Consider the following 19,421-nt stretch of genomic DNA (forward strand, 5'->3'; position numbering starts at 1 on the left):
GTAGGGAAAGGCTTTGTTGAGCCACTGGGGGTAGGGGAGGGGCTTTGTTCAACTGCTGTGGTATGGGAGGCATTGTTCAACTGCTGGGGAAGGGGAGGGCTTTGTTAAACCACTGAGGTAGGGGAGGGGCTTTGTTCCACTGCAAGGACTTTGTTCAACTGCTTGGGGTATGGGAAAACCTTTGTTGAACTGCTTGGGGTAGGCGGAAGAGTTTTGTTGAACTGCTAGGGGTAGGGAAGAGCTTTGTTGATCTGCTTCGGGTAGGGTGGGGGGGGGGGGGGGCCTTGGGAGCTAAAGTAATGCTACTTAAAATAACTAGTGTTGGTATAATTGCTGTAGGATTACCTCTATTTCTTTTCAAGTGATTAAAATGCCAGTTTATATATTGTTAGTGAACAGTATTAAAAGTTATTAGTTCACTGCAATACAAGGATTACCAGGATTTCTTGGATACTAAAATGCTAGGAAAAGATAGTTTTTAATTGCAGTCAGTAATAAGACATTAGTTGATATAAACTTGAACTACAACAGTGGAGAATGAACTTTCAGTTAACTAAGATAAACTCAAATTAAAACTATTATTGTGACCTGTTCATATAAGCTATGTAATTATACTCACTGTAGGGTGACATTTCTGATGACTTCCATGATCGTACAATGTAAATTTGTTGATAACTCCAGTGTTGGCACTATTTTGATTACAGGGTGATTATATCCATGCGATAAATGCACTACTATCACCCACTTTTGCAGTCTACCATCATGACATGTTTGTGTTTATCTAAGTAAGCTGAAAGCTCAGTTCCCATAAACCAGTCAACAGTAGAATGTGTAAACTGGTCGTTGGGGCACTATCCAACATCTCTAAGTAAGTTACCATAGAGAAATGCATGTGACATTAGGAACACTTCATTCTCATTTCAGTCTCACATCTCTTCACTGGATTTATAAAATTTGGCAAGGGTCAGCAAAATGTGGAATTTCATTTCATAACTCGGTGAATATCAATCTGCTAAGACAATGCTCTATACCGCAGTGGCAGAGCGTAATAGTTTTGGTAGTACTGGAACGCTTTCTTGGTTGTAACTCGGAGTTTCACGCATTGTGCGATCATCAGACAACATTATCTGATGATCGCACAATGCGTGAAACTCCGAGTTACAACCAAGAAAGAGTTCCAGTGCTACCAAAAATATATATATATATATATATATATATATATATATATATATATATATATATACAATATATATATATATATATATATATAGGAAGTCAGTGGTAAGATTTGTCCGTAGTACAGTGCTCGATACGTCTGCACGCAGAGCGGAGTATATGTTGAGGGTAGAAGAAAATCAAGTCGGGTTTTTCGTCTCTACAAGCCTGTTTCGTGAGTAAATCACTCGTCAGGAGATGTTGGTGTACTGAATATACTGTATATTCAGTACACCAACATCTCCTGACGAGTGATTTACTCACGAAACAGGCTTGTAGAGACGAAAAACCCGACTTGATTTTCTTCTACCCTCAACATATATATATATATATATATATATATATATATATATATATATATATATATATATATATATATATATATATATATATATATATATATATATATATATATATATATATATATATATATATGTCAGTGGTAAGATTTGTCCGTAGTACAGTGCTCGATACGTCTGCACGCAGAGCGGAGTATATGTTGAGGGTAGAAGAAAATCAAGTCGGGTTTTTCGTCTCTACAAGCCTGTTTCGTGAGTAAATCACTCGTCAGGAGATGTTGGTGTACTGAATATACTGTATATTCAGTACACCAACATCTCCTGACGAGTGATTTACTCACGAAACAGGCTTGTAGAGACGAAAAACCCGACTTGATTTTCTTCTACCCTCAACATATGTATATATATATATATAACTCGGTGAGTATCAATCTGCTATAAGACAGTGCTCTATACCGCAGTGGCAGAGCGTAATAGTTTTGGTAGTACTGGAACTCTTTCTTGGGTGTAACTCGGAGTTTCACGCATATTGCGATCATCAGACACTCATCAGTGTCTGATGATCGCAATATGCGTGAAACTCCGAGTTACACCCAAGAAAGAGTTCCAGTACTACCAAAACTATATATATATATATATATATATATATATATATATATATATATATATATATATATATATATATATATATATATATATATATATATATATATATATATATATATGTATATATATATATATATATATATATATATATATATATATATATATATATATATATATATATATATATATATATATATATATATATATATATATATATATATATATATGTATGTATATATATATGTATGTATATATATATCTGAACGAAACGTCTTGGCCAGAGACACGTTACTGTTTATTATATATATATGTCTCTGGCCAAGACGTTTCGCTCAGACTTTGCAGAGCTTCCTCAGTAGGCCCAATCCATCAAACTAATTATAACTTATGTCCAGTCATGTGACCCAAAATGGTAACCAGAACAGTTGCTATTGTTTTCAGTTTATTCCATTTTCCCCATATGTGTCAAGTTTTTTTATCCAGACGCTTTCACGTGTTAGAGTATATGATTTGTTTCCATATCTTTTCAATTCTTACTATTTTGAAGTCGGCAAGGGAGTAGTTGGCTGAGTTGAAGTGGTTTGTATTGAATCTGTTTTGTTTTTTGTTCCTTATCAGTGATAAATGGTTCTACATACGGGTGTAGATGGTATCTCCCGTTTCTCCAACATATATTATTTTTCTACACTTCACACAATGTATACCATACCATATATTGCATTTGTTGTTTTGCAGTTTATGTGTCCGAAGATTGTGTATTTTGTGTTGTTTGGGCCTGTGAATTCTGTCATCATTATCGTGCATTTGCAGATTGCACATTGTGATGCTTTGCATTGGTGTGATCCTGTTTTTTGTTTGTTGAAAAGTCTGTTGTGTTTCTTGGGAATGAGGGTAGATTCCAGATCTTTTCTCCAAGCAATCATTGGTTATTGGGGGAAAGCAAGTTTGCATCTTTATGATTTGTGTAGGATGTTAAGGTGTTTTTTCAGGATATGTTGTACCTTGGGCAGTGCGTTGGAGTATGTTAGGGGAAAAATTACTCTTCCATGATGCTTGTTGGTGTCCTTTCTTGTAGTAGATTAACAAACTACAAATTAGTTTGATGGATTGGGCCTACTGAGGTAGCTCTGCAAAGTCTGAGCGAAACGTCTTGGCCAGAAACACTTTACGGTTTATTCTATATGCTCAAATGAAACTGCTAAGTGTGTGTGTGTGTGTGTGTGTGTGTGTGTGTGTGTCTATATATATATATATATATATATATATATATATATATATATATATATATATATATATATATATAGGAAGTCAGTGGTAAGATTTGTCCGTAGTACAGTGCTCGATACGTCTACATGCAGAGCAGAGTATATGTTGAGGGTAGAAGAAAATCAAGTCGGGTTTTTCGTCTCTACAAGCCTGTTTCGTGAGTAAATCACTCGTCAGGTCCTGACGAGTGATTTACTCACGAAACAGGCTTGTAGAGACGAAAAACCCGACTTGATTTTCTTCTACCCTCAACATATATATATATATATATATATATATATATATATATATATATATATATGTATATATGTATATATATATATATATATATATATATATATATATATATATATATATATATATATATATATATAATCCTTATGTAATGTTCTTTGCCTTTCCTTTACAATAAATTTATTCGATATTCTGTTGCCAGTGAAAATAGATTCTTTTTTAAATAATTGTTAAGACTTAGACCCATAGTTTGTCGGCATGTTGTCAGTAAACATTGGCTGCAATTATTTGCTTTCAATTCAGTAATTGCTTTGTGTATAAAAAAGCTATTTAAAAAAAATCAACAATTTTATGTATTCTGGATTGGTAGTTCAAAAAAGCCTGAGTGTATAAAACAAAAATAGAATTGTAACGTTGATGTATGTCACCATTTAGCCACATAGAAATAAAGATAGAAGTAATGAATTTGAGGTGGAGTGTGTTTTTATTAGATTGTACAATTTTCTTTCATGAGATAATCAGTACATAATGTGTTTTGCACTGTTATGCGTGTTTGGTCAGGTTAATAAATGGACCAGAAATGTACACGTTGTAATCACAGCTTACAGATTATTGTACTGTATGGTTCAAAAGTGACAAGACAAAACTGTTTGTAACACAAAAACGTACATGAAAACTTTAATTTCGACAACAAAACATTGACTGTCTCACAAATACTTTATAAGATAATCTCGGGATAGCACCAACATAGAGTTATTGACTACACATTAAATATTTTTAAAAATAGTGTCAATGGCGTTGTAGCACATTTTAAAAATGTGTAATACATGGTGAGCCATTCTAGGTATAGGTGGTCATTTGCACATTTACATACATTTCTTGAATAATTATTAAATTGTTGATTAATCCCTGTTGTTGTCTTTGTGAAATACACCACCTTTTGGCTGTTGCTATGAGCATGGTCTTGTTGTTAGGCACATTTGCATACATTTTTTGAATGATTATTCAATTGTCTATTAATCCCTATTGTTATCTTTGCATAATATGTTATCAATTGGCTGTTGCTATAGGCATGGTCTTGCTGCTAGCGTTTGCATACATTTTATTAATGCTTATTCATTTGTCTATCAATTCCTGTTATCATTGCAAAATACCTAATTATTTGGCTGTTGCTATGGATGTGGTCTTGTTGCTAGACAATGCATTGTTTCCCCACCAAATACAAACTTTAAAGGCAATCAGGTTGGCAGTTTTTGAGTTTAAGTCGTCCACATACACACACACAGACAGACAGATAGACACTGCCGAATGTCTATAGCATTACTGAACCTACATTGTAGTTCAGTTGTGCTAAAAATAGTGCCAATGGCTTTGTAGCACAACTGCACAGTTTTTAAAATGTTTACCCACAGGCTGATCCATGCTAGGTATAGGTGTTCATTTGCTGAATGATTATCCAGTTGCCTATCCAGCCCTGTTGTCATCTTTGCAATATACCCAATCATTTGGCTGTTGCTAAGGGCGTGGTCATGTTGCTAGACATATTTGCATACACTTTTGAATGTTCACTTGTCTAAGAATCCTGTTATCTTTGTGAAATACAGCACCGTTTGGATTTTACTATGGGTGTGGTCATGGTTGCTAGGGATATCTGCAAACATTTTTTTGAATGTTTACCTACTTGCCTAAGAATCCCTGTTGTTATCTTTGTAAAATACACCACCGTTTGGTTGTTGCTATGGGCATTGTCATGGTTGCTAGGTTATTTGTGTTAAATGTTTCAAAGAATATCTGCAGAATAACACTTCTAGAAACATCTCACCAAGTTTCAGTCTCATGAGCAAGTACTTGATTCACATTTTTACACCTAATTTGCATATCACTGATGAGATCATTATATGCGTAATATTTTTTTCATCTATACACCCCCAGATGCATTCCCATTAACTTTCAGCCCAATCTGCTCAGCAATTTTAGAATTAAAGATTTTTGACTAAAAAGACACATTTTTAGCACTGATGGAATCATTTCGTGAACAATTCTTTACTAAACACCCCTAAGAATGTTCCCACCAAGTTTCAGACCGATCTGCCCAGTAGTTTTTGACCCAAATCACACACCAGTGGTAAAATTATTTTGAGTTGAACAATTCGCAACTAGACATCCATCAAATATCATGGCAATTGGTCCAGCATTTTTGACTACATTGTACACACACACACACATCCACGCACACTGTGACACAGACAGAAAGACAGACAGACACTTTGCCATGCCTGAACTTTATCAGTTGTGCTAAAAAAAGGGTGACCCTACCAATCCATCCCGTCCCAGGCTGAAGAAACTGACCGGTCCCTAACACAAAAATAAATGCAATCATAATGACATTCTTGGAAATACACATTGGCAAGCGTATTATTAAAAAATACTGCCAATAGTGCTATAGCACAACTGTAATTTGCATGTGGGATCACTATCTTCACACATTTAAGAATGTTCCAACCAAATTTCAGACAATACACCCAAGGTAATATACCAACTAAATATCATGGTGGTCGGTCCAGTGGTTTTTACCTCCTGTAAGGGTAAGGGAGGTATTAAAAGGTGGATGTCTGTCTATCTGTGTGTGTGTGTGTGTGTCATCATTTTCTTAAAAGCGGCTGGCTCAATCATACTGAAATTTGGTACCTGTAATGTTTGGGGTAATGGCTGGACCTGATTAGCTTTTGAGCGAGATCTGTTCATGTTAATTAGGGAAATTTGCATATCAATGAAATCAACTAATTAAGCAATATCTTAAGACTTTTTCAATTTCAATACAATTCAGTACATACATTAACCATAACAAATTGTATATGTCCTATAAAGTTTGTTGATGTACCTTACAGTGTTAATGAATAATTTGCATAATTAATGATTTTCAGTAATTAGGCTATATCTTTGAAGTTTGTTGCTACAACATTTATCTTTAATGAGTATTTAGAATAACAAACGATATTCAGAAATTAAGCAGTATCATGCACTCTTCAAATTCCGTATAATTTGGCACATACATAAACCTAAGAAAGCACGCTTTTCCAAAAAAAAGCCTGTTATAATAGTTTTTTTAGTTTTAATGAGCAATTAGTGATTCCCTTACGGGAGGCATTCAGTTTAAATCTGGTTGACTTTAAGATGTTTACAAACACACACAAAGAGAGACAGACAGAGAGACAGACACTTTGACATGCATATAGCACTACTGGACTTTATTAGTTCAGTTGTGCTAAAAAACTGAACTTGTGTACACTATGATAATCCACGGGAGTCAATCAAGTCCACCCACTGTCTCATTCTATGTGTTATACTGCCCTCAGTGTTGCATTTTAACAATACCTTGATATCCTGGCTATCATAATACTGTATCATATGTAAAAGTACATAGACTGTCTAGAAACCAAGGCTTTACAGGAAGGTTTAGCTGTTAACATACAAGTATATAGAGGTATACTTTAGTTTCTAAATTTCCACTTATAACACTAACTTTCATATTGTGAATTGTCTTGGTGCATTTGTTGCATTAGCTCCATCAGCTGAGAGCTATATTCATGTGTACTGTCCTCCTCCTCCTCCTCCTCCTCCTCCCCCTCATCGTCATCCATATCTTCTTCTTCTTCTTCCTCCTCTATTTCCACCTCTGTGGCTGTGTTTAGAAATCTTGACTCTAGGTCTAATGGAATGTCATTGGTGGAGACTGTTGGTTCCTGTATGAATAACAGAGAAAGCATACAATATAGCCTATTGTATTGGTATTGGTATAGGAGAAGTACATATACTCCCAATCTGATTAAAATCTGATGTGGTGAAAGTGGCTAGATGTTGTCATTTACCTCTATTTCCATCGGTATCCAGTCTGTATATAGGTTGATGCTGAATGATAGAATGTACATATACCCCAGTAGTCTGTGTAGGGTTGGGTTGATGTTTGATAGTACAATGTACATATACAAAACCCTAGTAGTCTGTGTAGGGTTGATGTTTGATGGTAAAACGTACATATACCCCTGACCCAGTAGTCTGTGTATATAGGTTGATGTTTGATGGTAGAATGTACATATACCCCTGACCCAGTAGTCTGTGTTGTGTATATAGGTTGATGTTTGATGGTAGAATGTACATATACCCCTGACCCAGTAGTCTGTGTTGTGTATATAGGTTGATGTTTGATGGTAGAATGTACATATACCCCAGTAGTCTGTGTACATAGGTTGATGTTTGATGGTAGAATGTACATATACCCCAGTAGTCTGTGTAGGGTTGATGTTTGATGGTAAAACGTTCATATACCCCTGACCCAGTAGTCTGTGTATATAGGTTGATGTTTGATGGTAGAATGTGCATATACCCAAGTAGTCTGTGTAGGGTTGATGTTTGATGACAGAATGGCAGTGCTAAGTTTAAACAGTCTATGAAGAACAGTGACTAATTCATTCATATCCCATCAACAACATTATTGATAGACTAGCTGGCATTATTACAAGTGTTGCATCAAGGATGATTTTTACATCAACGGTTGCCTCAGTAACTTGAACACAGATTTAGGGTGATTTTTGATCTCCCTAAGACCTATGAGAGTTTGAATTACTTTATGATGGCACAATCACTTTGTGATGTAATCATTAAGAACAGTGCTTAAAATGAACATGACCAACAGATTGCAGTTATTATGTTGTGTGTATATTAATTGTGTTATTAAAACTCTAGTTGTCAGAAGTCTATGAAGAATACTGGTTTACTGCAGATGAGCACCAATTTGTAAAGCTGTCACCTTGAATATTTTGAATGGTGTATTTTATTGGTAATGTGGTGTATAAGTCGTCATTGATAAACATGAATATAATGGTGTATTTTATTGGTAATGTGGTGTATAAGTCGTCATTGATAAACATGAATGTAATGGTGTATTTTATTGGTAATGTGGTGTATAAGTCGTCATTGATAAACATGAATGTAATGGTGTATTTTATTGGTAATGTGGTGTATAAGTCGTCATTGATAAACATGAATGTAATGGTGTATTTTATTGGTAATGTGGTGTATAAGTCGTCATTGATAAACATGAATATAATCATGTTTTTTTTTAAATGCCTTAATTTCTCTTCAAAATGTAACGGTTTGTTATACAACTGTGAAGCTCAAGTTTGACTTGATACACCATCATTTCCTAACAAACCATGCATACACCATCATTTCCTAACAAACCATGCATTCACCATCATTTCCTAACAAACCATGCATACACCATCATTTCCTAACAAACCATGCATACACCATCATTTCTTTACAAACCATGCATACACCATCATTTCCTAACAAACCATGCATACACCATCATTTCCTAACAAACCATGCATTCACCATCATTTCCTAACAAACCATGCATACACCATCATTTCTTTACAAACCATGCATACACCATCATTTCCTAACAAACCATGCATACACCATCATTTCCTAACAAACCATGCATTCACCATCATTTCCTAACAAACCATGCATACACCATCATTTCTTTACAAACCATGCATACACCATCATTTCCTAACAAACCATGCATACACCATCATTTCCTAACAAACCATGCATACACCATCATTTCCTAACAAACCATGCATACACCATCATTTCTTTACAAACCATGCATACACCATCATTTCCTAACAAACCATGCATACACCATCATTTCTTTACAAACCATGCATACACCATCATTTCCTAACAAACCATGCATACACCATCATTTCCTAACAAACCATGCATTCACCATCATTTCCTAACAAACCATGCATACACCATCATTTCCTAACAAACCATGCATACACCATCATTTCCTAACAAACCATGCATACACCATCATTTCCTAACAAACCATGCATTCACCATCATTTCCTAACAAACCATGCATACACCATCATTTCCTAACAAACCATGCATACACCATCATTTCCTAACAAACCATGCATACACCATCATTTCCTAACAAACCATGCATACACCATCATTTCTTTACAAACCATGCATACACCATCATTTCCTAACAAACCATGCATACACCATGCTAACATAGTAACAATAGGTGTTCATTTGCTGAATGGCTATCCAATCCACAATCCACCCATGTTGCTATCTTTGCGAGATATGCGATCATTTAGCTGTTGCTATGGGCGTGGTCATGTTGCTAGATATATTTGCATACATTTTTGAATGTTTTTGTTCACTTGTGTATTAATCCCCCTTGTTATCTTCGCAATGTATGTGATCATTGGGCTGTTGCTATGGGCGTGGTCTTGTTGTTAGGCACATTTGCATACATTTTCTGAATGTTTATTCATTTGTCTTTCAAGTCCTGTTGTTATCTTTGCAATATAAATGATTGTTTGGCTGTTGCTATGGGTGTGGGCTGTTGCTAGGCAAATTTACATACATTTTTGGAATGTTTATTAAATTGTCTATTAATCCCTGTTATCTTTGTGAAATACACGACAGTTTGGCTGTTGCTATGGGCGTGGTCATGGTTGCTAGGGATATTTGCATATATTTTTTGAGCTGTTGAATGTTTACTCACTTGCCTACCAGATGATGTTGTTATTTGACCAAAATATACTGCCATTTGGTTGTTGCTATGGGCGTGGTCATGATTGCTAGGGCCAATTGTGTCAAATTGTTTTGAACAAAATCTACAGAATAACACCAGAAACATCTCGCCAAGTTTCAGTCTCATTGACCAAGTACTTTTTGAGATATTAATTTTTGACCAAAATTCACATTTTTACACCTAATTTGCATATTAATAATGAGATCATTATATGCTTAATACATTTTCATCTATACACCCACAGATGCACCCCTCTTAAATTTCAGCCTAATCTGCTGAGTAGTTTTGGAATTATAGGTTTTTGACCAAAAAGACACATTTTAGCCCTAATTTGCATATTACTAAGGGAATCATCATGTCATGAACAAATCTTAATTTACTCACCCCTAAGAATGTTCCCACCAAATTTCATACCAATCTGCCCAGTAGTTATGGAGTTTAAGTTTTTTGACCAAAAATCACATTATTTGACCCAAAACCCACATTTCTGATGCAATCATTTTCATTTGAACAATTTCCCAACTAGACACCAGAAGGAACATGACCACCAAATATCAAAGCAATCGGTCCTGCAGTTTTTGACTGTAAGTTGTTAACACACACACACACACACACACACACACACACACACACACACACATCCACACTCACACAGACAGACAGACAGACACTTTGCCATGCCTATAGCATTACTGAACCTTATCAGTTCAGTTGTGCTAAAAACCAATCAAGAATAGTATTTAAGGTTATGTTGACTTGTACATAGTACACTAGTCTTGCTGCTAGACGTTCGGGCTTTCTTCCGATACGATAAGCGAACAAAGTTCGCAGTGAGGGCTTGCCCGAATGTCTAGCTAATGTCATTTTCAGACTTCACATTCCATTGAGATGACATATGGCTGTGGGTTGGACCATGTATGCATAAATATATGCTAATATATTCAATAACCCATGACCTCTATAATGCAAATACTCTATAATACTAATGTCCAATATCACATGATGATAATAAACTACTAACTATTATGTCTTATCAGTTTATGTTAATTGTGAGTTTGATGAATGTGTAGACATTGTCATTCACACATTTCAGTTATGGCATTTGTGGTTATTTTTACAAGCTCCTCCTTAAGCTGAATATGCATGAAAAATTAGCCATTGTCCTCTGTTTGTGCTTGTTGCCAATGCGGTTCTCTGATTTGCAGTTATTTATATCCCTGAACTGCAGAGATGACTTTTGCTAGACCTCGGATGTTCAGTCCTCGATAGCAATGTTCGGTCGTGTGTCGTATTGTATTGTGAAGAACATCAAAGGTCTAGCAGCTAGACTAATAGTACACTAGCTGTGTTTTTACATCAATTGTCCTGACTTAGTACACTAGCTGTGTTCTTACATATATTGTTCTGACTTAGTACACTAGCTGTGTTCTTACATACATTGTTCTGACTTAGTACACTAGCTGTAATCTTACATATATTGTTCTGACTTAGTACACAAGCTGGGTTCTTACATAAATTGTTCTGACTTAGTACACTAGCTGTGTTCTTACATAAATTGTTCTGACTTAGTACACTAGCTGTAATCTTACATATATTGTTCTGACTTAGTACACTAGCTGTAATCTTACATACATTGTTCTGACTTAGTACACTAGCTGTGTTCTTACATACATTGTTCTGACTTAGTACACTAGCTGTGTTCTTACATCAATTGTTCTGACTTAGTACACTAGCTGTGTTCTTACATCAATTGTTCTGACTTAGTACACTAGCTGTGTTCTTACATACATTGTTCTGACTTAGTACACTAGCTGTGTTCTTACATACATTGTCCTGACTTAGTACACTAGCTGTGTTCTTACATACATTGTTCTGACTTAGTACACTAGCTGTGTTCTTACATACATTGTTCTGACTTAGTACACTAGCTGTGTTCTTACATATATTGTTCTGACTTAGTACACTAGCTGTGTTCTTACATACATTGTTCTGACTTAGTACACAAGCTGTGTTCTTACATATATTGTTCTGACTTAGTACACTAGCTGTGTTCTTACATAAATTGTTCTGACTTAGTACACTAGCTGTGTTCTTACATACATTGTTCTGACTTAGTACACTAGCTATGTTCTTACATACATTGTTCTGACTTAGTACACTAGCTGTGTTCTTACATACATTGTTCTGACTTAGTACACTAGCTGTGTTCTTACATATATTGTTCTGACCAGTTACTTCTCTGTGTTCTGACTTAGTACACTAGCTGTGTTCTTACATAAATTGTTCTGACTTAGTACACTAGCTGTGTTCTTACATACATTGTTCTGACTTAGTACACTAGCTGTGTTCTTACATACATTGTTCTGACTTAGTACACTAGCTGTGTTCTTACATAAATTGTTCTGACTTAGTACACTAGCTGTGTTCTTACATAAATTGTTCTGACCAGTTACTTCTCTGTGTTCTGACTTAGTACACTAGCTGTGTTCTTACATATATTGTTCTGACCAGTTACTTCTCTGTGTTCTGACTTAGTACACTAGCTGTGTTCTTACATATATTGTTCTGACTTAGTACACTAGCTGTGTTCTTACATACATTGTTCTGACTTAGTACACTAGCTGTGTTCTTACATACATTGTTCTGACTTAGTACACTAGCTGTGTTCTTACATACATTGTTCTGACTTAGTACACTAGCTGTGTTCTTACATAAATTGTTCTGACTTAGTACACTAGCTGGGTTCTTACATAAATTGTTCTGACTTAGTACACTAGCTGTGTTCTTACATACATTGTTCTGACTTAGTACACTAGCTGTGTTCTTACATAAATTGTTCTGACTTAGTACACTAGCTGTGTTCTTACATACATTGTTCTGACTTAGTACACTAGCTGTGTTCTTACATACATTGTTCTGACTTAGTACACTAGCTGTGTTCTTACATACATTGTTCTGACTTAGTACACTAGCTGTGTTCTTACATAAATTGTTCTGACTTAGTACACTAGCTGTGTTCTTACATACATTGTTCTGACTTAGTACACTAGCTGTGTTCTTACATAAATTGTTCTGACTTAGTACACTAGCTGTGTTCTTACATATATTGTTCTGACCAGTTACTTCTCTGTGTTCTGACTTAGTACACTAGCTGTGTTCTTACAAAAATTGTTCTGACTTAGTACACTAGCTGTGTTCTTACATAAATTGTTCTGACTTAGTACACTAGCTGTGTTCTTACATAAATTTTCCTGACTTAGTACACTAGCTGTAATCTTACATACATTGTTCTGACTTAGTACACTAGCTGTGTTCTTACATAAATTGTCCTGACTTAGTACACTAGCTGTGTTCTTACATCAATTGTTCTGACTTAGTACACTAGCTGTGTTCTTACATACATTGTTCTGACTTAGTACACTAGCTGTGTTCTTACATACATTGTTCTGACTTAGTACACTAGCTGTGTTCTTACATACATTGTTCTGACTTAGTACACTAGCTGTGTTCTTACATATATTGTTCTGACCAGTTACTTCTCTGTGTTCTGACTTAGTACACTAGCTGTGTTCTTACATACATTGTTCTGACTTAGTATACTAGCAGTGTTTTACATACATTGTTCTGACTTAGTACACTAGCTGTGTTCTTACATACATTGTTCTGACTTAGTACACTAGCTGTGTTCTTACATACATTGTTCTGACTTAGTACACTAGCTGTGTTCTTACATATATTGTTCTGACCAGTTACTTCTCTGTGTTCTGACTTAGTACACTAGCTGTGTTCTTACATACATTGTTCTGACTTAGTATACTAGCAGTGTTTTACATACATTGTTCTGACTTAGTACACTAGCTGTGTTCTTACATACATTGTTCTGACTTAGTACACTAGCTTTGTTCTTACATACATTGTTCTGACTTAGTATGCTAGCTGTGTTCTTACATACATTGTTCTGACTTAGTACACTAGCTGTGTTCTTACATACATTGTTCTGACTTAGTACACTAGCTGTGTTCTTACATACATTGTTCTGACTTAGTACACTAGCTGTGTTCTTACATATATTGTTCTGACTTAGTACACTAGCTGTGTTCTTACATACATTGTTCTGACTTAGTACACTAGCTGTGTTCTTACATACATTGTTCTGACTTAGTACACTAGCTGTGTTCTTACATACATTATTCTGACTTAGTACACTAGCTGTGTTCTTACATACATTCTTCTGACTTAGTACACTAGCTGTGTTCTTACATACATTGTTCTGACTTAGTACACTAGCTGTAATCTTACATCAATTGTTCTGACTTAGTACACTAGCTGTAATCTTACATACATTGTTCTGACTTAGTACACTAGCTGTGTTCTTACATAAATTGTTCTGACTTAGTACACTAGCTGTGTTCTTACATAAATTGTTCTGACTTAGTACACTAGCTGTGTTCTTACATACATTGTTCTGACTTAGTACACTAGCTGTGTTCTTACATAAATTGTTCTGACTTAGTACACTAGCTGTGTTCTTACATACATTGTTCTGACTTAGTACACTAGCTGTGTTCTTACATCAATTGTTCTGACTTAGTACACTAGCTGTGTTCTTACATAAATTGTTCTGACTTAGTACACTAGCTGTGTTCTTACATACATTGTTCTGACTTAGTACACTAGCTGTGTTCTTACATAAATTGTTCTGACTTAGTACACTAGCTGTGTTCTTACATAAATTGTTCTGACTTAGTACACTAGCTGTGTTCTTACATACATTGTTCTGACTTAGTACACTAGCTGTGTTCTTACATACATTGTTCTGACTTAGTACACTAGCTGTGTTCTTACATCAATTGTTCTGACTTAGTACACTAGCTGTGTTCTTACATCAATTGTTCTGACTTAGTACACTAGCTGTGTTCTTACATACATTGTTCTGACTTAGTACACTAGCTGTGTTCTTACATACATTGTCCTGACTTAGTACACTAGCTGTGTTCTTACATACATTGTTCTGACTTAGTACACTAGCTGTGTTCTTACATACATTGTTCTGACTTAGTACACTAGCTGTGTTCTTACATATATTGTTCTGACTTAGTACACTAGCTGTGTTCTTACATACATTGTTCTGACTTAGTACACAAGCTGTGTTCTTACATATATTGTTCTGACTTAGTACACTAGCTGTGTTCTTACATAAATTGTTCTGACTTAGTACACTAGCTGTGTTCTTACATACATTGTTCTGACTTAGTACACTAGCTATGTTCTTACATACATTGTTCTGACTTAGTACACTAGCTGTGTTCTTACATACATTGTTCTGACTTAGTACACTAGCTGTGTTCTTACATATATTGTTCTGACCAGTTACTTCTCTGTGTTCTGACTTAGTACACTAGCTGTGTTCTTACATAAATTGTTCTGACTTAGTACACTAGCTGTGTTCTTACATACATTGTTCTGACTTAGTACACTAGCTGTGTTCTTACATACATTGTTCTGACTTAGTACACTAGCTGTGTTCTTACATAAATTGTTCTGACTTAGTACACTAGCTGTGTTCTTACATAAATTGTTCTGACCAGTTACTTCTCTGTGTTCTGACTTAGTACACTAGCTGTGTTCTTACATATATTGTTCTGACCAGTTACTTCTCTGTGTTCTGACTTAGTACACTAGCTGTGTTCTTACATATATTGTTCTGACTTAGTACACTAGCTGTGTTCTTACATACATTGTTCTGACTTAGTACACTAGCTGTGTTCTTACATACATTGTTCTGACTTAGTACACTAGCTGTGTTCTTACATACATTGTTCTGACTTAGTACACTAGCTGTGTTCTTACATAAATTGTTCTGACTTAGTACACTAGCTGGGTTCTTACATAAATTGTTCTGACTTAGTACACTAGCTGTGTTCTTACATACATTGTTCTGACTTAGTACACTAGCTGTGTTCTTACATAAATTGTTCTGACTTAGTACACTAGCTGTGTTCTTACATACATTGTTCTGACTTAGTACACTAGCTGTGTTCTTACATACATTGTTCTGACTTAGTACACTAGCTGTGTTCTTACATACATTGTTCTGACTTAGTACACTAGCTGTGTTCTTACATAAATTGTTCTGACTTAGTACACTAGCTGTGTTCTTACATACATTGTTCTGACTTAGTACACTAGCTGTGTTCTTACATAAATTGTTCTGACTTAGTACACTAGCTGTGTTCTTACATATATTGTTCTGACCAGTTACTTCTCTGTGTTCTGACTTAGTACACTAGCTGTGTTCTTACAAAAATTGTTCTGACTTAGTACACTAGCTGTGTTCTTACATAAATTGTTCTGACTTAGTACACTAGCTGTGTTCTTACATAAATTTTCCTGACTTAGTACACTAGCTGTAATCTTACATACATTGTTCTGACTTAGTACACTAGCTGTGTTCTTACATAAATTGTCCTGACTTAGTACACTAGCTGTGTTCTTACATCAATTGTTCTGACTTAGTACACTAGCTGTGTTCTTACATACATTGTTCTGACTTAGTACACTAGCTGTGTTCTTACATACATTGTTCTGACTTAGTACACTAGCTGTGTTCTTACATACATTGTTCTGACTTAGTACACTAGCTGTGTTCTTACATATATTGTTCTGACCAGTTACTTCTCTGTGTTCTGACTTAGTACACTAGCTGTGTTCTTACATACATTGTTCTGACTTAGTATACTAGCAGTGTTTTACATACATTGTTCTGACTTAGTACACTAGCTGTGTTCTTACATACATTGTTCTGACTTAGTACACTAGCTGTGTTCTTACATACATTGTTCTGACTTAGTACACTAGCTGTGTTCTTACATATATTGTTCTGACCAGTTACTTCTCTGTGTTCTGACTTAGTACACTAGCTGTGTTCTTACATACATTGTTCTGACTTAGTATACTAGCAGTGTTTTACATACATTGTTCTGACTTAGTACACTAGCTGTGTTCTTACATACATTGTTCTGACTTAGTACACTAGCTTTGTTCTTACATACATTGTTCTGACTTAGTATGCTAGCTGTGTTCTTACATACATTGTTCTGACTTAGTACACTAGCTGTGTTCTTACATACATTGTTCTGACTTAGTACACTAGCTGTGTTCTTACATACATTGTTCTGACTTAGTACACTAGCTGTGTTCTTACATATATTGTTCTGACTTAGTACACTAGCTGTGTTCTTACATACATTGTTCTGACTTAGTACACTAGCTGTGTTCTTACATACATTGTTCTGACTTAGTACACTAGCTGTGTTCTTACATACATTATTCTGACTTAGTACACTAGCTGTGTTCTTACATACATTCTTCTGACTTAGTACACTAGCTGTGTTCTTACATACATTGTTCTGACTTAGTACACTAGCTGTAATCTTACATCAATTGTTCTGACTTAGTACACTAGCTGTAATCTTACATACATTGTTCTGACTTAGTACACTAGCTGTGTTCTTACATAAATTGTTCTGACTTAGTACACTAGCTGTGTTCTTACATAAATTGTTCTGACTTAGTACACTAGCTGTGTTCTTACATACATTGTTCTGACTTAGTACACTAGCTGTGTTCTTACATAAATTGTTCTGACTTAGTACACTAGCTGTGTTCTTACATACATTGTTCTGACTTAGTACACTAGCTGTGTTCTTACATCAATTGTTCTGACTTAGTACACTAGCTGTGTTCTTACATAAATTGTTCTGACTTAGTACACTAGCTGTGTTCTTACATACATTGTTCTGACTTAGTACACTAGCTGTGTTCTTACATAAATTGTTCTGACTTAGTACACTAGCTGTGTTCTTACATAAATTGTTCTGACTTAGTACACTAGCTGTGTTCTTACATACATTGTTCTGACTTAGTACACTAGCTGTGTTCTTACATAAATTGTTCTGACTTAGTACACTAGCTGTGTTCTTACATACATTGTTCTGACTTAGTACACTAGCTGTGTTCTTACATAAATTGTTCTGACTTAGTACACTAGCTGTGTTCTTACATACATTGTTCTGACTTAGTACACTAGCTGTGTTCTTACATATATTGTTCTGACTTAGTACACTAGCTGTGTTCTTACATATATTGTTCTGACTTAGTACACTAGCTGTGTTCTTACATATATTGTTCTGACTTAGTACACTAGCTGTGTTCTTACATATATTGTTCTGACTTAGTACACTAGCTGTGTTCTTACATATATTGTTCTGACTTAGTACACTAGCTGTGTTCTTACATACATTGTCCTGACTTAGTACACTAGCTGTGTTCTTACATATATTGTTCTGACTTAGTACACTAGCTGTGTTCTTACATATATTGTTCTGACTTAGTACACTAGCTGTAATCTTACATACATTGTTCTGACTTAGTACACTAGCTGTGTTCTTACATACATTGTTCTGACTTAGTACACTAGCTGTGTTCTTACATACATTGTTCTGACTTAGTACACTAGCTGTGTTCTTACATACATTGTTCTGACTTAGTACACTAGCTGTGTTCTTACATACATTGTTCTGACTTAGTACACTAGCTGTGTTCTTACATATATTGTTCTGACTTAGTACACTAGCTGTAATCTTACATATATTGTTCTGACCACTTACTTCTTCGTGTTCTTTCTTGGTACACTAGTTGTGTTCTTACATATATTCTTTTGCCTTAGTACACTAGCTGTGTTCTTTCCATAGGTTTATGCAAACATCTTATCATGAGAGTATACTTACATGAATACAAAGAAGTGACTTACATTAGATGCTACATCACCAGAGAGTGAAGGATTTTGACCATGACCTTGACTAGTCTCAGCTGACTTCATGGCAATCATACTTCTCAATGCCAATTCTTCTACCTGGTCAGAGGAGTGAAACCATTTGAAAGGTAAACGTCAATGTAGGAAATGTTCACTTATTATAGATTAAGTACAACTGTTTTGTATACTTTGGATCCATCATTAAACAATACATGTACATTTATGGTTGTTGGTATTCGTTTATTTGACTCTTTAGAGGAAAGTGAAGACTTTCTCATAATCAGTTTACTTTTGAGACTGATGTGATAGCTGTTAAGGCCATGCCTGACTAACACTAACAGAAAGAGGTACT

At 35.2% G+C, this 19,421-nt stretch overlaps 1 protein-coding gene across 1 annotated transcript in view; it reads right to left on the minus strand.

Annotated features, from left to right (window-relative positions):
- Positions 1–7,138: 7,138 nt before the first annotated feature.
- Positions 7,139–19,421, minus strand: part of LOC144447222 (snRNA-activating protein complex subunit 5-like) — a 41,617-nt gene continuing 29,334 nt past the window's right edge. The window contains exons 3-4 of the mRNA XM_078137124.1: positions 19,067–19,168; positions 7,139–7,363 (exon numbers count right to left, since the gene is read on the minus strand). Coding sequence (XP_077993250.1) covers positions 7,139–7,363; positions 19,067–19,168 — 327 coding nt within the window. The remainder of the gene's footprint in view (positions 7,364–19,066; positions 19,169–19,421) is intronic.

This window comes from Glandiceps talaboti, chromosome 16 (assembly GCF_964340395.1).
Source record: "Glandiceps talaboti chromosome 16, keGlaTala1.1, whole genome shotgun sequence".
In the NCBI taxonomy this organism is placed as follows: Eukaryota; Metazoa; Hemichordata; class Enteropneusta; family Spengelidae; genus Glandiceps; species Glandiceps talaboti.